The 24,471-nt window shown below is 42.4% G+C and overlaps 1 protein-coding gene across 10 annotated transcripts in view; it reads left to right on the top strand.

Annotated features, from left to right (window-relative positions):
- The window catches only part of MAST4 (microtubule associated serine/threonine kinase family member 4), a 521,544-nt gene that overhangs the window by 347,912 nt on the left and 149,161 nt on the right, over positions 1–24,471 (top strand). Inside the window, exon 1 of one of the 10 annotated variants that reach the window (XM_059694457.1) lies at positions 21,443–21,841. The exons of 7 other annotated variants lie outside the window; for them this stretch is intronic. In XM_059694457.1, the coding sequence (XP_059550440.1) occupies positions 21,750–21,841 (92 nt within the window). In that variant the 5' untranslated portion in view covers positions 21,443–21,749. Of the gene's footprint in view, positions 1–21,442; positions 21,842–24,471 lie in introns of those variants that run through there. 2 more of the 10 variants (XM_059694462.1, XM_059694466.1) reach the window with 2 other exon arrangements.

The raw sequence follows: 24,471 nt of genomic DNA, 5'->3' as shown, positions 1-24,471 counted from the left end.
CTCCTGGAAAATTGGAAGAGACCTCACAACTGTCCTTTCCGAGGTGTTTGTCCCCCCTGTGGCCAACCTTATGTGAGTAGTAGGTCTGGGGTGGTTTTAAAACTTTACCTAGTTCTCTTCCTCCCACCAGTAGCATGTCTGTGTAGGTAGAAGTCCTTGAGGGAGGTACCATAAAAGTCAGGCTGGGAGGAAGGCTAAGATTTCAGTAGGTGGAATGAGGGTGTGGAGGTAGGAAGGGGAACAGAAACAATTCAGTTGCGAGCGGGGGGTGGGGGGGGAGTCAGGAATGTATTTAACACGATAGTGAAAACTCCAATAAGCACATCGACAGTGGAAACCTGGGCTTCACTATTCCTTGCACACCACCTACCTCTAAAAGAGGTCTGACATTGTAGAACCCCTCGGTCATCTTACAAACATGTATCGATTGCCAATGATGACCCCACAGTAGAGGCCGGGCTACCCAGATGGGTGACCCATGACCTTCCCTCAGGGAAGGTGGACATGAAAACAGTTCACTGTAATATACTAACAGAAAAGGAGAGAGGGGATTGATTCTGTCTGATTTAGTTCCAACAGGGGAGATGCTAGTTGCCTGTAGGATGAAAAGATGTCAACCAGGAAGCAGCCCCTCCTGGACAGAGAGCACAGCAGGTGCGGCCGGTCTGAGGGCACATGATGTGGTTGCAGCAGAGAGAGCGGAGCCCTGTGAGCTCTGCTCAGTGAGCACAGTGGTGGGGACTTAACCGAAGGGACACGTGTGAAATGCTGAGGCTGGGACCAAGCGGGGCTTTATCTCTGTAGGCAGGAGCGATCATAGGTTTGTTTGTTTGTGTGTGTGTGTGGTTTTTTTTTTTTTGGTTTTTTTTTAAGGATAATTTTTCACTAATTACAGATTTCCTTTGGCTTAAAAATATAGTTCTTTTTTTTTTTTTAAAGAACATACAATCTTTTAAAATTACCTTAATTTTTAGACCAGTGTTAGGTTTACAGCAAAATTAAGAAGATAGAGATTTGCCACATATGCCATATGCCACTGTCCCCCTACATGTGGCATAGCCTCCCCCATTATCAGCATTTCCCACCAGAGTGGTACTTGGTTACAATGGATAAACCTTCATTCACACATTATTCTCACTCAAAGTCCATAATCTACACTAGGCTTTACTCTTGGTGTTGCACATTCTGTGGGCTTTAACAAATGTATAATGACATGTATTCATCATTATGCTATCATACAGAGTATTTTCAATGCCCTAAAAAGCCTCTGTAGCCTGTCTATCCATCCTTCCCTCCACCTCAAACCCCTGGAAACTACCAGTCTTTTTACTATCTCCATAGTTTTGCCTTTATCCAGAATGTCATTTGGTTGGAATTATACAGTATGTAGCTTCGTCAGATTGGCTCCTTTCACTTAGTAATATGCATTTAAGAGTCCTCCTTGGCTTTTCATAACTTGACTAGAGGCCTGGTGCACAAAATTTGTGCACAGTGGGTGGGGTGTCCCTCAGCCCGGCCTATACCCTCTCCAATCTGGGACCCCTTGGGGGATGTCTGACTGCCGGTTTAGGCCCGATCCCACAGGCAGTCGGACATCCCTCTCACAATCCAGGACTGCTGGCTCCTAACCGTTCACCTGCCTGATTGCCCCTAACCTCGTCTGCCTGCCAGCCTGATCGCCTCCTAACCGCTCCATGCCAGCCTGATTGACACCTAACCCTTCTCCTTCAGCCTGATCACTCCCAACTGCCCACCCCTGCCGGCCTGATTGCCCCCAACTGCCCTCCCCTGCAGGCCTGATCTTGCCCCCAACTGTCCTCCCCTGCCAGCCTGATGACCCCCAACTGTCCTCCCCTGCTGGCCTGGTTGCACCAACTGCCCTCCCCTGCCGGCCTGGTTGCCCCCAACTGCCCTCCCCTGCTGGTCTTTTCACCCCCAACTGCCTTCCCCTGCCGGCCATCTTGTGGTGACCATCTTCTGGCAGCCATCTTGTGATGATGTCACACGACGGCACCTAGGCTTTTATTATATAGGACTAGAGGCCCAGTGCACAAAAATTTGTGCACTCGGTGGGGGGAGGGGGGGTCCCTCAGCCCGGCCTGTGCCCTCTCGCAGTCTGGGACCCCTCAGGAGATAACGACTTGCTGGCTTAGGCCTGCTTCCGGGTGGCAGAGGGCAGGCCCAATCCCTAGGTGCAGCCCCTGGTCAGGCTCAGAGCAGGGCCGATTGGGGAGTTGGGGCGCCGCCCCCTGTCATGCACAGAGCAGGGCGGATTGGGAGGTTGCGATGCCACCCTCAGTCACGCTCAGGGTAGGGCCAATTGGGGGGTTGGGGCACCACCCCCTGTCACACTCAAGGCAGGGTCGATGGGGAGGTTGCGGCGCCACCGCCTGTCACGCACAGAGCAGGGCCAATCAGGGGGTTGGGGCGCTGCCCCCTGTCACGCACACAGCAGGGCCCATCAGGGGGGTTGGGGCTCCGTACCCTGTCATGCACAGAGCAGGGCCGATAGGGGAGTTGGGGCACCGTCCCCTGTCACACACAGAGCAGGACCGATCAGGGGGTTGGGGCGCCGCCCTCTATCACCCACAGAGCAGGGCGGATCAGGGAGTTGGGGCGCCACCACTGTCACACACAGAGCAGGGCCCGTGGGGGGGCGGGGGGGAGGTTGGGGCACTGCCCTCTATCACCCACAGAGCAGGGCCAATCAGGGGGTTGGGGCACCGCCACTCTCACACTCAGGGCAGGGCCGATGGGGAGGTTATGGCTCTACCCCGTCACACACACAGCAGTGTCCGTGGGGGGGGTGGGGTTGGGGTGCCGCACTCTGTCACACACAGAGCAGGGCGGATAGGGAGGTTGTGGCCCCACCCTCTGTCACACACAGAGCAGGGCCGATCAGGGGGTTTGGGCGCTGCCCCCTGTCACGCTGATCCCGGTGCCGGGAGGCCTCGCTGCTCCGCTGATCCCGGTGCTGGGAGGCATATTACCCGTTTACTATATAGGATAGAGGCCTGGTGCACGGGTGGGGGCCGGCTGGTTTGCCCTGAAGGGTGTCCTGGATCAGGGTGGGGGTCCCCACTGGGGTGCCTGGCCAGCCTGTGTGAGGGGATGATGGCTGTTTGCAGCTGGTCACACACCCTTCAGGGTGGGGGTCCCCACTGGGGTGCCTGGCCAGTCTGGGTGAGGGGCTGAGGGCTGTTTTCAGGCTGGGGGTGACTGAAGCTCCCAACTGCTCCTTTTTTCCTTTTTTTTTTTTTTTTTTATTCTGGGCCAGCTTTAGCTTTGAGGCTTGGCTCCAGCTCTTAGGCCTCTGCTGCTAAAAGTAGGTTTCTGGCCTTTGCTTACAATGTTGCGATCCTACTGGTATTTGTTACATAGTTTCTTAAACTGCAGGCTTAGAGGTCTGCAGCCGCAGGTGGGGAACATTGGTTTCCTCCGTCACTGAGGCAAGCAAGCCTCATGTTAGTTTCAGGCTGCCTGGCTGCCGGCCACCATCTTGGCTGTCAGTTAATTTGCATATCTTGCTGATTAGCCAATGGGAAGGGTAGCGGAGTGACACTAATTACCATGTTTCTCTTTTCTTAGTGGAGATAGTTCACTTCTTTTTAGCACTAAATAATATTTCTTTGTCTGGGTGTACCACAGTTTATCCATTCACCAACGAAAGACATCTTGGTTGCTTCCACGTTTCAGCAATTATGAATATAGCTGCTCTAAACATCTGCATGCAGGTTTTTGTGTGGACACAAGTTTCCAGGTCTTTTGTGTAAATTCCAAGGAGTGCAGTTGCTGGGTCATATGGTAATAGCATGTTTAGTCTTGTGGAGAGCATAGGTTTCTAAACAGAGAAATAATTCATCTTTGTTATAGAAAATTTGTAAATATAGATGTCAGTCTGTCTATTCCTCTGCTTATTTCTAGCCCTGTGTGTCCAAAGGTTGAGAGAACTTCATCCCCTTCGATGAATTGCCACCACATCAAATAAAATGTCTAAAACTGATATTTTTCCCTATCTATTTTGTTTCACACAAATATTAATATGCATGTGTATACTCTTATATACCGCTAATATCCTAAGTATGAAATTATGTAGATTTACTAGATTTTTCATATGCTAGAAAAAATATTTCTTTTCTTTTTTGTCCTGTTTCTTTTTAAAAAATATATACTTTTTATTGTTGATAATATTACAGATATCTCCCCTTTCTCCCCTCTCCGTCCCTCCTTCCCAGCAGAAAATATTTATTGTCTTTTGTATATTTAATAGCATGAAAGAATAAAATATAATCTTTAGGGGGTGTGTTTTATAAGGGGCTTTTTAAGTTACATGTGTATATATATGTGTGTATAAAGTTTATGTGAAAAAAGATAGGAGAGCTTTAGTTTAGGAAGATCTTCTGCCTTGTAGGTGACTATTTTTTAGCCTTAAATGAATGTATAAATGAACAATAAGTCACATGTTTACGTGTATTTTACAGCACATAGTCTATGCCAGTGATGGCAAACCTATGACACGCGGGTCAGAGGTGACACGCGAACTCATTTTTTTGGTTGATTTTTCTTTGTTAAATGGCATTTAAATATATAAAATAAATATCAAAAATATGTCTTTGTTTTACTATGGTTGCAAAGATCAACAAATTTCTATATGTGACACGGCACCAGAGTTAAGTTAGGGTTTTTCAAAATGCTGACACGCCGAGCTCAAAAGGTTTGCCATCACTGGTCTATGCTGATAAATCATGTGCAGTGTGTTCTTAAAATCAGAACCTTTCAGAAGAGCTGGATGCCCGAGTGGCTGAAATGGAGGAGGACATAAACTGCTAAAAAAAATAATTTCAATACTCTTAAGGAAGATATAGGTTCTTTGTTATATATTCCGTATGTAAGCAAGTGTAGTAAGAGAGGTGGTATTTTTTCTCCTTTCGTTTCTGTCTCTCGTACCCCTGAGAAATGTTTTAAGGAAAACACTCCAATGGATCATGTCAAATATTTGGTTTGGTAGGATTAATATTTTACTGCAGAGCGACAGTGGGAGTACTGTCCTAGTTTTAGAGACGATTATGTAAACTAATGAGCCCCATCCATTAAAAAACTTAGGGGAAGGAAGCCTATTTATCATGTGGATTACACTGACTGTACTTTGAGGACATGGAAGTAGGCATTAAATACTTACAGTGGGGTTGCATTTAATTAACAGTGCTCTTTTTGTGATAGTAAGGTTAATAATTATCACAGTGCGTACATGTTTCATATTGCTTTATTTTAAAAACGAAAACCTCAATGGTTTGTTATTCTGTGCCAACTGGCTTAAAATTGACTTTTCACTTAAGTTGACTATTCTCTGAATTATTTCCAGTACAACAGACCTAAAGAATTAGTTGCCTGGAGGAGCTGTAACTGCATATCTCAGCCACTAGAGGGAAGTGACACTAGTATTTATTCTGAGGAGAGGTGTTTAATCTCTCCAATCCTTTGCCTACTCATTGACCCTTAACCTGGAAGGGGGTTACCTTTAGCATTGGGATCATCCCTGCTCATGTTCTACAGAAGAATCTCTGGGAAGGAGGAGGCAGCATTAAGGGCTTTGGTCTAGGACTTGGTGTATGGATATGTCTGCCCGAAATGTGGGGTCCATCCAATTCCTTCAAGACGGTTTTGCTGGGGAAAGTGGGTTATTCTTCCAGAATCATTTCATCCATTGGGTTTGAAAGAACAGCATGAGTAATACTTTCTATGTTATCAGGCACTATTCTCAACACTTAAGAAATACTAACATTCCTGACAACTGTCCTATGAGGAAAAACCTCTTATTTTCATTTTACAGAACAGGAAACTAAGGCACTTAGACATTAATAACTCACCCAAGACCACAGAACTAATTAGTGTTGATGCTGTAATTACAAACCCGGGCAGTGGCTCTAATCTATGTTCTCAACCACTGTGTGATATTGTCTATTCATACACACCCAGTTTTCCAGTAATGAAGAGGCATTCATAGAATTATGACGGATTTGAGTCTGCAAAGTGAAAAGATATTTTGGCTAAAAAAAAAAATACAAAAAAGAAAATTACAGAATCAAAATCTATACTATATTTTAGATAAAGCATATATTTTTTACATTTGAACATGTCTGAAATCAGGCTATGGCTTATAGTTTTGTTTGAGAAAATAAGATATTTGTCTATAAACATAACAACTTCATTAATTGCTACATTTATCCATAACGGAAGTGTAATATTTGTAAACAACTTCTATTTTAGATCTTTACACTTCATGAGAATTTCCAAGTATATGCGATGGCTGCTTACATATGAAGCAAAAATATAAAGTACACATTTCATAGGAAAAAAGGTTTAATGTGGGACGTGTTAATGTTTGACAGTCTGTCAGGTAAGGGTTCCAAGAACCTTGACATTTTTTAAAAATATTTTTTATTGATTTTTTACAGAGAGGAAGGGAGAGGGATAGAGAGCTAGAAACATCGATGAGAGAGAAACATCGATCAGCTGCCTCCTGCACACTCTCTACTGGGGATATGCCTGCAACCAAGGTACATGCCCTTGACTGGAATCAAACCTGGGACCTTTCAGTCCGCAGGCCGATGCTCTATCCACCGAGCCAAACCGGTCAGGGCACCTTGACATTTTTATACGGCCCTGAATTCTGCCTCTTCTCAGATTCTCAGAAGCATCTTATGACCATGACTGTCTCTCTTGACCTCTCCTTATGCATAGTCTGTTAAGGCTGCTTATTTTTCCTTTAGGAAGCCCGTTGGTCTCTCAAGACTTCAAAAATAGTAACATTATAGAACATCTGGGGAGAGCTGTTTGTCTTCAGAGTGATTTTGCCCTGTCACTGATCAGTTGAAGTTCTCACTGTCTCACTGAAGTACGTGACAGCCCAGAGTTATTCAGACAAATGGGGCACAGTCTGTGGCATTTGGAAACAGAGGCACAAGAGTAGTGCCTGTGTGTGTTTGGCCAAAACTCATATTGGCACACACGTGTAGCCCTGTGAAAAACGCTATATCCCATGGTAAAGTGGTATTCCCCCCCACCACTGACAGTTTGAAACCAGCTCTTTCAGGGAAGAAATATACTTTCAGGTACATTTTTAAGGGAGTTCCCAAGAATCTGCAATTAAACACATATTCATACTTTTCTCAAGGAAGAAGGGAACATTTTTCTAGAATAAGTAAACACTTTTTTTTAGTTCAAACATAAAATAATTTGTAGACCATCTAGCTTAAACCTCCCTTTTAAATGTTATTTGTATTCCATGTCTCATTTTCATTCATTTTTAAAATCTGTATCAATTCCAGAATAGTCAAAGACTATATCTGTGTATACACACTGAGAATTTTGATTTTGTAGCTTCGGCCCAGACCTCTCCCTGAGGGCATTGCTCTCCTGCAAGCCCACACAGGCTTCAGAGGGAAATGCAGATGTGAAATTCAGACTTAGGGTTTGCCAGGTGTTGACAACTCTATGGAAGGTTCAGTGTGATAAGAATTCAAAATAATTTTTATAAGGTGAAATTCATTACTCATGCCTTGCTTATTCTCTTTACCAAAGAAATAAAAATATATTTTATATGGCCTTAGAAACTGATGTCAATAATAAACTTTAATTAGAACTATATCCTATTTATGAAGTCAGTTTTCATACCCGAATTTAAAGAGCCATAGGGCCACAACCATTGTATGCTATTTCATCTCTCAGTGGATGATTCATTTATCTGGCCATATTTCTCTATGAGGTTGTTTGTTTGTTGTTGTTACCTAACTAATCTTGCACACTTCTAAATATGAATCGATTCTAGAGTTTCCTGTAATCTGGAAACTTTACTCAACAGGAAGATTAGATGTGATTTCCTTGGGGGCAAGCACATTTTTAAAATTCTATTGGGCTTTTTCTAGGAAAATAGCATGTTATGACTTTAGTTATTTCCTGAAATGCTGATTCTTTGACTGAAAAGTAAAAATAATCAAGATTCAGAATTGTGTCAGTGGAAGTGTCTCAGACATGACTGAAATATAGGACCTTAAATTCTGACTTTACTCAAAGATGCAATTACGCCCTAATCTACTCTGAGGTAGCGAGTGGGGCGGAAGAAGACCTGTTATGTATGACTCTAGGCATAGATACTGTTCTGAGACTTATTATTCATTTGTAAAAAGTAGCTGTTTCAGTTGCATACTCTGGCCTATTCATCCGTTTATTATTTTCCACTTGTTCTTTGATTCTCTTGGAAGTAGTACATTGAAAAAAGTTCAGTAATTTATTGCATGGCTCAAATGTATGAGACATCACAAAGACTTCGTTTCCCCTTTCGCTCCAAATTGTTCTTGTTTCAATCCTTAGGTTAACCAATAGGCTCAAACCATAGATCACACGTTGACTGGTGGGTATTACCTGTCTTAGAGATTTTGCATACATATACTAAAATAACCTTTGTGATTTGGGGGACTGGGCCAGAGCTCTCCAATCGTTATGAAAATTACATGCAACAGGATTTGTTCCCCAGTATAGCTGAAAGTGACAAATAATCCCTCGAAGTTCTGACAGAATCTTTTAGCCATGAATTCTACAGTACTGTTTTAAAACTGTGGTGTACTAGGCAACGACAAAGGATAAATAGGAGAAATGGTTATTTTCCAAGGGAGAAAGAGCACTTTGAGAATGTCAGATGCCACCCAGGTGTTCAGTGATGATTATGTTTATCTTTTAGCCCCTGGCAATTTATCATTTAGTGTTTCTGAACAATTGAAGGTTGTCTCTCCCTGAGCCCCCATCGATAGCCTGGATCCTCCCATTTTTTTCCTGTGTATTTCTGTATCAAGTGGTGTTGTTTGAAGGTAGCTGGAATTGCTTCAGGGAAGACAAATTGGCAGCAAGTCAAATGAATATCATCATGGAGTATGTTACCAAAGATCAGGAAATAACTGTTAAAATATATAATGTGCTCTGATATATATTAAAACAACAACAGCAGAAATGAAAGAGTAGAGTAAATCACTTAGGTTGAACTGTTTTCAGGGTGCCTATAAATTTGCTATATACATATGTTGACCTCAAACAAATAGCCAGATATTCCTCTAGCAAAATGGGTTTATTCAGAACCACAAAGAATTGCAATTTGGGACATGCAGGTTAATGGTGATCTATGTGCAAATATAGAGAGCAAAGGAGAGAGAATGTGTTTTCATAGAGGAAAGGGGATAGTTGGGGGGGGGATGTAAACAGGTCCATTGGAGGAAAGTGGGGAGATTGAAGTGTCGTGGCTTTTTATTGGCTGAGTTGTAACAGTCTTCCATTGGCTGAGAGGTTGCTGGGTTGGAAAAAATCCTCCTTCTTCCCACTGGAGTAATAGAGTAGTAAAACATTCCTGTTGGAGATGGAAGGTACCTCTCTTCCTGTTTGAGGTAATTGACAATGAGTGGTAGGTTGTGAGAGCTCCCACTACAGGACAACTCCAGTTTAAATGAGGTTTCTGTCTATTCATCATTACACATATATGATTTTATATGCTTGTAATCATACCATAGCTATACATTTTTATGTTTTTTTAATGCAACATTACCATGCTATTATATAATCTACTAGAGGCCTGGTGCATGAAATTCGTGCACGGGGCCGGGGGGGAGGATACCTCAGCCCAGCCTGCACCCTCTCCAATCTGGGACCCCTCAAGGGATGTCCAACTGAAGGTTTAGGCCTGTGGGATCGGGCCTAAACCGTCAGTCAGACATTCCTCTTGCAATCCGGGACCACTGGCTCCTAATCACTCACCTACTGCCTGCCTAATCGCCCCTAACCACTTGACCTGCCTACCTGATGCCCTCAACTACTCTCCTGCTGATCTGATTGCCCCTAACCACCTCTGCCTGCTTGCCTGATTGCCCCTAACTGCTCTCCCCTGCTGGCCTGATCCCCCTAACTGCTCTCCCCTGCCGGCCTGATCCTCCTAACTGCACTCCCCTGCTAGCCTGATCCCCCTAACTGCTCTCCCCTGCCGGCCTGATCACCCCTAACCACCTCTGCCTCGGCCCCACCACCATGGCTTTGTCCGGAATCATGTCCGGAAGATGTGCAGTCTAATTAGCATATTACCCTTTTATTAGTATAGATAATGATTATTTTTGGTATCTTTATAATTCATAAATAAGTCATCTACCTATGATGCCTGGGTGGAAAATAAAAAAGACAGTAGTATCTATACCTGGTCCTGACAGTCGTTCCAATGCAAGGTTTTGCATTTCCACTTCTGTTTTTCGGCCACCACTCTTTGGGAAGCCCGCCTCCATATTCTGATGCTTAGCATCATCCATTAAACTCAGACTCCTGCAGTTGTGGGTGAACTCTGCCCAACACCTACTCCTTATACCTTTTCCCAAAACTTTCGGTCCTCTTTAAAATGTAAACCCAGCTGGGTGGTCACTTCTTCAGCATTATCAACTAAAACTGTAATTCTTAGTTAACCCTTTACATGGGATTGGTTGGCTACAGAATAAGAGCAAGAGCAAGATATAGGAATGGGCATCTGCCAAAGAGAAGAGAGGTATTAGGAGAGGTGATGGACAGAGGAGGCTGATTGTCAAGCATTGCTCACATTGGCTAGCTGCTCACTTTTGCAGTTCTTCCTATATGGGGTAGAAGGTTTTGCTGTGGAAGCTGGTGTATCTGAGCCCTGAGCCCTGGGCTGGGTAACCTGCAGACCACAAACCTGGAGCGCTCCTGCTGTGGCCCTCTCAATTCTCATCTGTTCCCTGCAGTGTGGGCTTGTCAGTCATGTCCCCAGTAGGACTGAGTTTCCAACCTTGGAAAAAGGTCACCCTGCCCTAGTTCCTGTTTTCAGTCCTCTTTACAGAGGAAACAAGGTGACACTTTACTTCAGCCATACTTGTTGTGAAGGAAAGTAAAAAGCTAGTAGTATTTTTAAATCTGCCTAAAAACCATAGGCTTGCGTTTTTATTATCTTTTTTCTTAGTCATCATGAAGATCAATAATGACCGTGCTTTAAAAGAAAATGCATCCAACCAATTGACAAAAGCAGCGTGGTTGCAGAAGCATCCCCTCTAGGGCTTGTATATAAAAGCTGGAAAAATACAAACATAACCGTGTGTGTGTTGTTGTTTTTTTTAACTAACCTTAGAAAATAATGGGTGTACATCCATACATTCTGCTGAGTTTCTGCTGTGTACTTGCACTCCGAGAGCTTAAAGCCTAGTGGAGAACTGGACCCATAAGCACCCCATGGGGCTGCTGAGAATGACTGCTATACAAGAGGCAGGGGCAAGCCTAAAACTCATTGGAGATCCAGGAGAGAAAACACTTCTGTTTGCAAGAGAAAGTCAGGCAGACTTTGCTGGAGAGGTGACCTTACACCTCACATGTGAAAGATGAACAGAAGTTTTGCAGGCAAAGGAGGTGGGAATTCTAGAAACAGGGGTGTGCAGAGGCAATGAGGTGTGGCCCAGCTACTGTGTCCGGGGATCTTAAAGTCATTCGATATTTTTGACAAGTGCATAATTTATTACTATTGGAGCAAAACCACAAGGAGATGTGTCAAAGGATGAGGAAGGAGAGGTAACAAGGGATTCCATCATAAAGTATTCTCTTTGGAGAGGTTTTGATTTTCCTATGAAAAACCTCTCATGCTTTAGTGTGCTTAAGGATACCCTGGGCATTTTGGTAGAATGCAGATTCTCGGGCTTTACTCCGAGAAAAGCTGGATCAACAGTGTGGAGTAGCCTCACATAGTCTGTATTTCTGACAAGCACTCCAGATAGTTTAATGGTGGGAGGGCAGACACCATACTTGAAGAAATATTGCTGGCACAGTGGGTGCCATGAGCTGGGTTTCCTGGGAGAGTGAAGAGATTGCACAGCCCACACACAGTGGAGCTGGGCAGCTGTGGGAGAACAGTTTGGGTGGGAGCCATAAGGGTGGGGTACCAATCCAGGCAAGAGGTCAATGAGGCATGACCGGGGTGTGGCCAGTTGTTTTTTTATCATCTTATATACAGCAAAAACTTGCCCAGTTCACTTTCTAGTATCTAATTTTCCAAACTGGCGTACAGTAAAACCTCGATATAACAGACTAATTTGGGTGAGGGGTGTGTCCGTTAAAGCAGGAAATCCGTTATATAATAAAGTAGGCTTTCCAAATATGTTTGTTAAAAAAATTGACAAATTAGTTAGCTTGTGTAATTAAAATCGAGTATGTATGAAAAGTTTAATTTCATGGAAAAGTTTTCTGTATGTATTATCATAATTTTAAATTTATACTGAGTAGGTCTAGTAAATGCATGCATTCACAAGTCAACAAATGCACACTCTGGGCGTGGCTTAGCACATGCGGAACATTGACCACGTGTGTTAAAGCTGCTGGAGAGAGTCACACCTTGAGACAGCAGCGCCAATCATGGCTGGAAATGTGGTGTGATCACCTGCTAATCATTCCCCAAACGTCGTTTACTCGTGGTGACTCTTGGATGTAAATATGTAAACTATAGTTGTAGATATGTAATATTTATTTATGTCAGCGAAATTACTATAGTTTTTTTTTCCAACATATGGTCTACAATACACAACAAAACCCCTGTTAATTTAGTACTATAAGCAAATCTTGGATAAAAGCATTTAAAAATTAACAGGGTATTAATTTTCACATATGACACAGGGACCCAAAATTTTGTCTGTTAAATCTGAAATTTTACTGTCTTTTTCTGCCACTTCTAAGTAAGGATTGCTCTACTCTCTTTAGTTTTCTATGCCTGCTTTTGTTTTTCTTTATCCTTGGTGTTTTAGCATTCTTTGTAACTCTGTATGTAGTTCATTTCCTAAGAGCCACCTATAGAGACAATTCTTCACAATAGATATTAATCCATCACCCATCAGCCACTATATTGGATGGCATGATTGGCTAGTATTATAACTCTTAATGACTGGAATGACTTTTTCTTTAAGTTTCTGGTAACTATGAACTTTAATATGGTTGTCGTCGGTGACATGTATGACAATACATTGGTTCAAGACATATTTCTCTGGTTGGTGCCAGAAACTTGGTCTTTGCTTTTCAGTCCTAACAGTATAGCTAAACAAAGACAGTAACGTCTGAATTATCTAACCTCATGGAAAATAACAAGGTTGTGTATATTGCAGAGAGGGGAGAGGCAATCCCAAATTATAGCTAATATAATGTTTTGAAATTAAGCACATCATTTTTTACCTTATACATATTTGGTTGATGTTAAAAGTGAGCTTTTCAAAAGTACATGATTTTTCTGAGCAATGAAGGAAGAAAGCTTTCATGTATAGTACAGTGTAGTGAAGTAGGTCTGAAATTCAAAACTCCTTGGGTAAAATGTACAGCCAGACCAATCTATAAATAATAACATATATATTCAACCTAAAGCAAGCCACCATATGGATTTATAACCCAGTAAGCTTTAAAAACACCTATTTCCCTAGTTGCCATAAACAGGTAAAGATTTATGTGTAAAAAACAGGTATTTTTTCATTTTTATATTTTAAAATTCCCAGGAGTTGGAAAGATTTCTTTGAAAGCAATTTTAGTAGTTATGTCTAAGGTTTGGATAGCTTGCATATATGCATTTTATTTTATTTGTCAAAAGCTATCAATCAAATTTTATAAAAATTCCTGAGTAAAACTGTGTATTCCTAAGTTTATAAACTCTTGAAAAATATTCAAAAATCATCAGGAACATGAACTTTCAGGTCATGAAACAAAGACTCTTTCAGATGTGTGGCTTCTGGAAATTAAAGTTTTCAATCTTAATTAAAAATAATATAGAATCATAAAAAATATAAAAGTATAAAGAGGAATAAAATCAACCATAATCCCACACTCATAGATGTTCACTAAGAATACTTTGTTTAGTTCCAACTTTCAAACTGATATATATTATAAACAATTTATTATCATGGAAGTGCTCCACTTTTTTCTGTTTTTTAAAGATATTTCAGAAGCATTTATCATTTATTAGATAATTTTTTAAAACATTGTTTTTGTTTCCTATGGCCACTTGACAAATTACTATTGTAATAAATTATGACAAAGTTGTTTAAAACAACATATATTTTGTTCTCTGAGAGTCCTAGAGATCAGAAGTCTCCAATCAGTGGTCCTGGGCCAACATCGAAGCCTCAGCAGGGTTAAGCTCCTTAGCAACCCTAGGATGGAGGCTTTCTGGCCTTTCTCAGCTTCTAGAGCTGCATGCTGCATTCCTGGGCTCAGGGCCCCTTCCTCCATCTTCAAAACCAGCAGCACAGACAGCATCTTGCTTCAGTGCCACATTGCTTTCTTTCCTTGTCCAGTATTCTTCTGCTTCCTCTTATAAAGACGTATGATTACATCTAAGGCCCACCCAAGTTTTCTAGGATAACCTCCTGGTCTCCAGATCCTTAATTTAATCATGTCTGCAAAATTCCTCTTTACATGTAAGATACCATATTCATAAGTTCCAGGGTTCAGAAGCTGGATAGCTTTAGAATATATTATTCTGTCTACCATAATGGTCTTTTATTGGTTTTATCGTTTCATTTGTTGGCTATTTATTAACAATTGTCCTTGTTTTATACCTTTGGATCCCCCCCCCTCAGTATTTTGCTATTATAAGGAATTGTGAGATTAATTTTCATATGAATAAATTTTTGTGCACATACTTGATTATATTTGTGTAAATCTTAGGATGTCAACTTATATATACTACATGTATACATGTGTATATTAGATATATATGCATATATGCACACAACACATAGGTATATGTCTGTGTATAAGTGTTCTCATTCTCCAGGTTGCTTTCCAGAAAATCGGTAGAGAGAGCTTATCTCCTTGCACTTTTTTTTAAAAATATATATTTTATTGATTTTTTTACAGAGAGGAAGGGAGAGGGATAGAGAGTTAGAAACATTGATGAGAAAGAAACATCGATCAGCTGCCTCCTACACACCTCCCACTGGGGATCTGCCCGCAACCAAGTTACATGCCCTTGACCAGAATCAAACCTGGGACCTTTCAGTCCTCAGGCCGATGCTCTATCCCACTGAGCCAAACCAGTCAGGGCATCTCCTTGCACTTTTGCTAGCACTGAGTATTGTCTTTTTTTAATCTTTGCCAGTTAAATGGGTAATAATATCTGATTGATGCTTTAATTGCATTTCTATGATAGACTGAACACTTTTTATGCCTAACATATTTATTCTCCTATGAATCAATATTTCTCTTAAATTTTTTGTTGGTATAAAAATGGCATAACTTAATAGATAGATATACTAAAGCTTTCTTGAGAACTCCTTGGCTAAAAATATTTTGTCTTCACTGACATATTGTCCTCAATTTGTGTAATAATTTGAGTAAACTTTAACAATGGAATAAAATTCTGATTGCTATGGAAGCACATGGTTTCTACCTCTGCATATGTTCCCTTTATGGTACATTCATGGAAATTCTCACCTCTTATTTTAATCGGATAATTTCCCATAACTTAAGATGTGTGACCTGGAAAAATATCCAAAAAAAGAACTGATAAATTAACCTTAATCCTATATTACAGAAAGGTCTTAGTGCACTTACTATAGGGCTTAATATAACTTACACTGACCCACTTGAACCAAATTGGCACTTCTTATAATTGTCTTGTTAATTCATGCTCAGGAGCTGGATGACAAATGATTTATCTTAGACCTAAGCTTCTAGAACAAGAAATACCATGTCCTTGGAGTTCACTCCAGACTGAGATCTTAGGCAGTTATTAATAGCAGAGGGTCACTGTTACAGCCAAAAAACATTTGGCATTTCTTACAAACCAGTTTATACATATTCATGTATACATACAGCTATATATATATATATATATATGATCTATATTTTCTGAGATTTTGAAATTTGAGATAATAGACCTGCCTAACAGGTGCAGCATGGATAGATAATGGAACAGCAGACTCATGAAACTCCAAGAGGAAGAGACAGAAAAAATCTTGTGAAGACATATTCAACATGTGTCTTCAAAATACCAGGATTCTAGACCTAACTTTGCTATCAGGCATCTTTCTAACCCTGTGCAAAGCCTTTCTCCCTTGCCCTAACATTCCTTCTAATGCTTGTATTGAGGGTTTAAAAATGAGGGAGATACAGCCCCTGCCCTCTAGGGTCTCTCACTCCAAGGAGGACTAAGCTGCAAACAAGCAGAGCCCAGTAGAGGAATACCTAACCCAATGGGGATCAGGAGGCTCCCAGGAAGGCTGCCTGGAATAAGTGGCAACAAGTTTGATATTCAAGCAAGAGAGCAGTTAGCCCTCCATTTGTCAGATGAGGGTGCTGATCTCCAAGCCTTGCTCTCGGGTCCATGGTTGGATAGCTTAGCTCTATTGGAAGCCAGGGCTCAGTGTGGTCAATGGATGGGCCTTTCAGAAGGCGGGTTTAGATGGAAAAAGACATTCCTCACTGGCTGTCTCTCAGTGTCACCTTCCTACGGGATGACCGCTCCAGCCCTGTAAGGATGATATACCTTTTCTGTCCATTTCCTCTTTCAGGGAGTGGAATTCTGTAAGACTAAGCGCTGGGGCTTCTCCCAAGGCCTTTCCCTACTTGAAAGTCAGAGGATAGAGTGTTGGGTGATATGCTTAGAAGCAGTGATTATGAAACCCTCCCGGCTCCACATGCTGGGCCACCTTCACGCATGCTCTATGCTACTTCTCTATCACACAAGCCAAGGAGTCAGTCATTTGGAAGAGAAGTACTTCACTTCCCATATCTATCTGCTCTCTCCTCTTAGATTTTGTAAAGTTATTGGTTATTTGCTACATTTTCTGAGCTTATGATTCTCCCGGGATCCAGGGAATACATGAGGAAAATGTTACATTCTCTCCCCATTTTGGCCTGTCTTTGGCTTGTTCTTTCTGGTCTTGGATCTTATCCTTCAACCTGCTCTTGGAGATTATGTAGTTCTCTGTTCAACTCATCTCTGTTTAACTGGTTTAAAAATATAAATCAATTTAAAAAAATATTTTTATTGATTTCAAAGAGAAAGGAAGTGGGAGAGAGAGATAGAAACAATGATTGGCTCCTCTTGCACATCCCCTACTGGGGATTGAGCCGCAACCCAGGTGTGTGCCCTGACTGGGAATCAAACTGTAACCTCCTTCCTCGTTCATAGGTGGATACTCAACCACTGAGCCTCATTAGCCATTTTACTTTGTTTCATTTTTTTTTAATCTATTCACTCTAGAAATCTTAATCTTTCTACCTTGTGATATTACTTAAAAAGTAGTTTTAATATGCCAAGGATGATACAACCTTAATTATTCATCTCTTGTTTTTTAATATTTAGATCTATCCCGCAAGTTAATTTTATTTAACTTTTTATCTTCCTTTATATTTTAGTAATGTGAGAGAAAGAAATTGTTTACTAATAACACTAGAGGATCTTTCTTTCAATCTGCCTCCATTGATACAACTTTCTTCAGATTTCTAGCCCAGTCCTGAAAGCTTATTTCTCAAGATGTACAGTGATTACAAGGATTGCTCATTCAAGATGGGCCATTTTGTATTTGCCCTCTGACCTTCACCTCTCAAGACAACATTTGGAAGGTGACCAAAGTAGACCTGTCTTGGGTCTACTTTGGACATCTTTGTGGAGGTGGTCACTTGTAGGTGCTCTGAAGATGGTGGTATATGGAAATCAATATTAATTTCTAGCAGAATCCCTAGATGAGGCCAAGATCAGGTAGAATATGTTTGGAAACTCAATATGAACCCCACTTGCCTTAACGTCTTCTCATTGGACATGGCCTTGTGGCCCGAGGGGAGCTGACAGCTTCTCAGGCCTCACACCTATAATAGTAAACTTAGTCTCCCATGGTGTCTAAGTTCAAGGCGAGGCTCCAGGGATATTTAACACTGTTCTGTGTAGGATGGGGGGAAACCCTACGGAGTGGGGCAGAGGGTGATAAGTAGAGAAAATTGAAGTCAGTGGAAAGGATCTGGATTTTTTTATATGTAGGACTAGGGTACATAATGAAGAACTTGCCCATTTCTGAAATACTCATTGAGGCCTAAGCTAGCATTTCAGTAGCGTGCAAGCTTGTTTTTTAATCTTATTTACCTTTCTCATAAAAACAATGTCAGGTAATAACATCCTGATGAAATGAATGAGCGTCCAGGATCACAAAGCTTGCCCATTGCTGTGTAGGCTTAGTTGTTGTGCAATAAGTAGAAAATCTTGCCAAATATCTGTATATTGCCCTAGATCAACTATTGTCTTAAGAATTTCCAATAATCTCAATTCCCTCTTAGTCCTATAGCCAGAGTTTTACCACAGTTGCAAGTAAACTATACTCTAGTTTCTGCCAATATAATTATTTTATCTGTAGGAAAATGTCAGTAGTTCTGACAATTTTAATTCTTGTGTTTACTGACTACATTACCTTCTGAATCATAGGTTCCCCAAGCAAGTCAAACAGGTTAAAAGACAAGTCACACCTACTCTTAATCTTAAATGAGTGTGGGAATGTATCAGCCACTTTCACTGTATTAACTAGTTCATTTCTGGATCCTCATTACCTATTTTTATTTTTTCATTTTTGATACGACCCAAATTCTCCCAAGCCCTTTAAGTATAAAAAGCATATAAAGTTACATAGCTAAAAATACTCATGTCCTTCCTTGCCCATCCTTCAAGAATCTGCATGATGGTCTCCCCAAAATATACAGAGTGGAGATAGTAATGACATCTGCCGACCACAGGTTAGGATATGCATCATTCAATCAAGAGAAGAAATAAATATTTTCTGTCATTGACTTATCCATCTTAGGTGCTGCCCAAATGCATGGGCTTTTCTAGAAGGAACATAAAGAGTACAAGAGTTCAGAGGTACAGAATTATCAGGTCTTAAATCATCCAGAACTTGAGTCCCACCCACGTCATCTCCTTCAAGTTACCTCTGCTCAGACACCTTATAGGAAGTCCTCTCTTGTTTCAGCCATTTTCACCTTTGAATCCAAAGATTCTTCCACATAGTAGTTATTTCACTATTTAGGGACCTCTCTCACTTGTTCTCTAAATTTTCTCTTCTTCACTTCAACACAGAGTTCCTTCAACCCATAATTCATATAGCACACGTTCAAGTCCCCTTTCTCCTTCTTGATTATTCTTTTCTGGGAAGCTTCAGATATGTAATTATTCCTCTTAAACTCAGATACCTAAAAGTGAGCACAAAAATGATTCCCTGGGCTTGCCTTTGGGGATAGGGATGGGGGGAATTCAAAGAATTTCCCTTAGATTGGACTTGGTTGTGACATTTCTTAGAGCCATGTGACATTTCTTTGGAATGTTAGCACATCTGTTTTCAGTTACAGAATGTATATAAAAGTGAGTCAATCAGAGAAAGTCTTTAGAATTTAAAAATATCCTCATGGGTTTCTTAAGAATTTAGGATTGTTTGAGAAAATCAACTGACCTGCTAATACTGATAATTTCAAGACATCCTGAGAGAAAGAATAGATAACTGAGCATCTGAAGCATCTCCATTCAAAGAGCATTCATTAAATGCTTCTATAGCTCAGGAACTGTCAGATTTTGGAAATACAAAGATCAATAAAACATGATTTTACCCTTGAGGAACTAGCAGACTACTAGGGAAGACAGCAGTAAACAGTCAATTGTAATTCATTGTGACCAGCACATAAAAGTAGAGGGTGTTGGTGGTGGTGTGTGTGTGGGGGGGTGGGGGGGGGAGTTCCTTTGTTTCAGTCTTACATCTCTCAGCATAGTATTCTCTTAGCTTCTGCATATTGCCAACGTTTACGTGAAATGTGTTTTAGACACTGCTGGAAGGGACTTACGTATATCATTTCATTTACGTAGGTCAGCCTCATAGAGGTTGGTCCTATCATGGACCCCATAAAAACAGGGAAAATAGGCAGAGATTGTCAGCCTTTAAAAAATAACTTTTTAAATACTTACAAACATTTTCCTAAGAATAAATGGCTTAGTATGGGGCAAAAATACTGGACTAAGCCCATAAGTATCTGGTGAAGTGTATTTTGTCACTTATGAAGTTGAGAAAATATTGCCTTATTGGTCTACCTTTGTGGATTTCAAGGATCTTAGGAGGCTCTGTAAGCATTTGAGGAGATAATGCATAAGAAAGACCTGTACAAGAGTTATCATCAGAAATCCTTAGAGTCCTTGGGGTGGAAATACTTCTGTGGGTTACAAGAATTGGATTCAGAGTCCCCACGTGGACTCCTGTCCTTTGTTTACCCTGTCTTCCTTTTCAGCTGCCCCACCCCTTCTTGTAACCCTCCTATTGCTATTAGCAAGTTTGTTCCCAGTACTTACTGGGTAAACTAAACCATTTTACAAGCTACTTTTGCTTAATTAAAAAAAGTAGCATCTCTTGCAATATTACACCAGATTTAAGACAGCTAATTTAAGTTCCTTTTTTTTCTTCTTTATAGACTTTTATACAAACCTTTGTCAGTTTGGGGAGTTATTTGAATACCACGCCCTTCAAAATGAATAACAGTGACATCTATTCAACCCCCCCTTCATTCCTTCCGTTCCAGCTGTAATGCACTGGGAAGGGAAATAATCCTAGCATTTGTTAAATAAATGCAGGCGGTGTCTTGAATCATGGCGGTTGGCCATTTTCTAGATAAGTCCTTGCAGTCTGAAGCCAAACAGGTGTGCACTGTGGTAATTCAGCTGCATAAAACTCATAAATGTAGTTTACTGAGGTGAGGGTGGAAGCTCGTTGGCGTGGTTTTCCTACCCAACAAACAGCGTCTCCGCAGGTCATGACTGACTTCCTTGGAGTATGTTCATGGTGACCCATTCTGCAGTGACTCACAGATTAGCCTTCAGGTGCGGGAGCCCACACCTCCCCGCTCCTGGAGCAGCTGGATTTATTTATTTATTTGGGGGGAATGATCCATTTGGGGCTCGGGGCGGGGGGCGCAGCGGAGGCGGAGATGCTCGGGTGTCCTGGCTCCTTGGTCCGGGCTTCCACCCAGGTCCCCGCTGCTCCCTTTCCCACGAGGCCCCGCTCTGCTCCCCCAGGGGTGTCCGTGGGTGGGGAGGGGTCCCCGCAGCCCACGCCCTCCCAGCGCCAGGCTGGGAGGCCACACAAAGGTGTCCCGCTCAAGTGGGCCAGGACACCAGTTTTGTAAAAGTGCTTGTAAGTTTCCTTTTTGGGGGGAGGGGGAGCAAACGAGGAGCTTTTTCCATGGGAGTTCTTTTCCTTGGATGAAGATACCAAAAGGAAACTCAACACTGGGCATGTTCGGATGCGGAATGGTTTCCTGATAAGCAACAGCCTCCCGGAACCAAAGACTTAAAATAGCCGTCTTCCCCGACCCCCCCGCGGGCGCTGCAAATGGTATCTGCCAAAGAGATGACAAAGTACCTTGGACCGAATCGCGCACAGACAGCATTTGGAGGAGAACGCAGGGCCCAACTCTTGTACTTACGGTGCAGAGCCGGCCGAGGCTGCCCAGGAGGGGGCAGACCCGAGAGGAAATAAGTTTCCTGAACCCCGGAGAAATGGCTGTGTGTGCATGAAAGGCTGGGGCGGCACAGCTCCGAGTTGTTCCGGAGATCCCAGGTCGCAGCACGCTCCTCTGCAGGGAGTGAGTAGGTCGAGGGGAGCTTCCCCTCTCCCCTCCCCGTTTTGATCCGATAGCCTTGAACCCGCAGCGGATTCAAGAAAGGAATGGATATGTCTGACCCCAATTTTTGGACTGTGCTCTCAAACTTTACTTTGCCTCATTTGAGGAGTGGGAACAGGCTGCGGCGAACACAAAGGTAAAAACGCGGGGGTCCTTGGCCAGGAGAGGGAATGCCTTGTTTATTGGGTGACAGTTTGAAAAGTTAATACCCTGCCTATGGGGGGCCCTGTTTCAGGTATTCTCTCCTCCTCCTGGATTTCGGGGGGCGGGGAATCCTGATGAATGCACTTCTCGGGGTTCTTTGAAAATGTGGATGGCATGAGGTTGAATTGTGAGTGGTGAGGAGAGAAAGGGAGAAGAGACTTTGAGTCTATCTCTTTGATCTGATCATGTTTGTCCATTTCATCCATCCAGACATCAGGGCTTCTGCTTCTCTTCGGAGAGCCTATCATATGCCCCTTTTATTAAATATTTGACCTTTATAAGATGCACATGTACTATTCAAAGATAGTTCAGGCTATCCTGTTTTGAATTGTCTGCTTAAAGAGACAGGTCTGTATAACTTTGCCATTTGTTTTTTGTGTTTTGTTTTGTTTTAATACGGGGCTGGCCTTTTCATTTGGTAACATATAGTTTATAGAATAGGTGGGAGGGGAAAAGACTCAATAAAAAGCAAGATGAAGCTCATGCCATAAGTGGAAGGCAGGTTGCAGTGGTTGCTGACACTTGGATTGAGAGAGCGTGATTTTAAAGGAGCCGTTTCTCCTCTCTCCCCGTTCGTGTCTAGCACAGAAAGGGGCATTATTGTGGTTTTGGGGGAGCACACCCTCTGAGTTGTGTAAATACAGGCTCTTTGTTTTCCTTCAAAACTTGCCTAGCGCGTACACGTGAACATGCATGGGAGCAATGGTGCAGACGGATCAACAGGATGCAGGCTATCAGATCTGGAGCTTCATAATCTTTGTTCTGCAGTGTTTAAAGAACACACCAAAAAGTGGCTCGTTCTGTCTGGTTATGCCTGTGACCTTTTGTAGCATAAATGCGGATAGTTAATACTTTGGAGAACTTAGTTGTTTGTTTTATTTTTAAATTTCCCCATGGTATTCTGTACATTTCAGAAGCATCTGGAATCTCACATAGATGCTGTTTATACATACGCATATACAGTATATTGATCAAGCCAAACGCAAGCGTGTGTCTGTGTGTGTGTAAGAGAGAGAGAGAGATCCTTAGGTCAAATTTACCTTCTAATGCAGCTTGAACAGTGTTGGTACCACTAAGCCATGTTAGATTCTAAAGTGGTGCCTTTTAAACAGGGTGACTATGTTCTTCTCATTATAGTTATGTTCAGGGACACTCTTGGGATTGGTCATTTTTGTTCAAGCTGTGTCATCCATGCACCAACCCCCCCAAACAACGAATCAGTTGAAGAGAATCACGCTGTACATGAACAAGGCCACTACTCCTCAAGACTGTAAACCTTGTAACTCCTTACCTTTTCCGTTTGCCAGGAGCCCTTACTATGTGTAAGTGGTGTAGTCCTGGCTGTGAGGCAGGCTCTCCTCTCTCCACAGTCAGTTCTCCCAGAGATAAGTCTGCACTGGCATCCGGCCTATGTGTGTAAACCTGAAAAGCAGTTGGCGCCTTTCTTCCTTCTACCTACCTGTTGATAGTATTATTGACAGTCAAATGCATGAGGAATTCTCAGGCTGGTCTTATCTCAGCTTTAGGGAAATATCTCTCCGGTCCAGAACACTCCAATTCAGACAGCTCACGCTGGCAGGGATCCTGGGTTTGAAAGTCACCTGGGTTCTTTCCAGCAAAACGGGAGAGTGGGGGTTGGGGGGTGGAGGGGCGGGCTGTCTCCACTCCCCTTTCTGCAATTGAGGGGGAAGGGGATTTTCTTCTCTACCTTCCAACAGTAGTGGTTGTCACAGCCTGTTTGTGACCGGGATTTTCTAAGATTCACAGTCTGGAAATATGTGTCCTGAAGATCATCTGTACGTATCTCTACTTACTGTTGGTCTCCAAAGGCCAGCATTGCTTTATATTTATTATGTAGATTCAGAAAGATGCAGGCAGATGTCCTCTTCCCCAGGGCAGTGTGTGTAGCTGTTGCATTCCCTTATGATACAGAGATCCATTCCGGCGCGGTGACCTTCCCTGAGGACATGGAGCATATGCTTACAGTGTGACTCTTTCCCTTCCGTGACCTCCCTTGACTGCTCTAAGTCCTGTGTCGTCTCCAAGGCCCACAGGAACCCTGCTCCTGATGTGGCTGATCAGATTCCCGAAAGCTGCCCTTTCAAAAGGACCTTTCTGTGCCCAAGGTGTCTTTTCCTTCTCCAGCTTCTCGGACGGCATGCCTGTGTCAGGGGGAGGATGGCTTGCCCTTGCCCTTGCCCGCAGTTGGATGTGCGTTATTCCTTGGAATATCTCTCCTGCCCAAGCCTAGCTTCTTTTCTGCACATGCACTGACTTTCATTAATCTTGCACATTTTATCCCAGGGACTTGTTCTGATTAACATTGTAATTTAGAGGGCTTCATCTTAACCTTTTCTTTAATATCAGTGTCTGTGTCTATCAAAGAGCGCAATCTGGCTTTGAGCCTCTGAATGAGCATCTTAGAGCTTCTAGGGACAGGATGCGTGTACCACTTACCTTAGAAAAGAGAGCTTGAATGGGTTCAGACTCTCCTTAAATCTGTGTTTGGAAGGAATTGCCCTCATGGAAGACCTTTGGTTTGCTCCATCGCTTCCGCCTGGC

Source organism: Myotis daubentonii, chromosome 4 (genome assembly GCF_963259705.1).
Source record: "Myotis daubentonii chromosome 4, mMyoDau2.1, whole genome shotgun sequence".
In the NCBI taxonomy this organism is placed as follows: Eukaryota; Metazoa; Chordata; class Mammalia; order Chiroptera; family Vespertilionidae; genus Myotis; species Myotis daubentonii.
The sequence above is the reverse complement of the archived record's forward strand: the minus strand, read 5'-3'. Positions and strand labels throughout refer to the sequence as shown.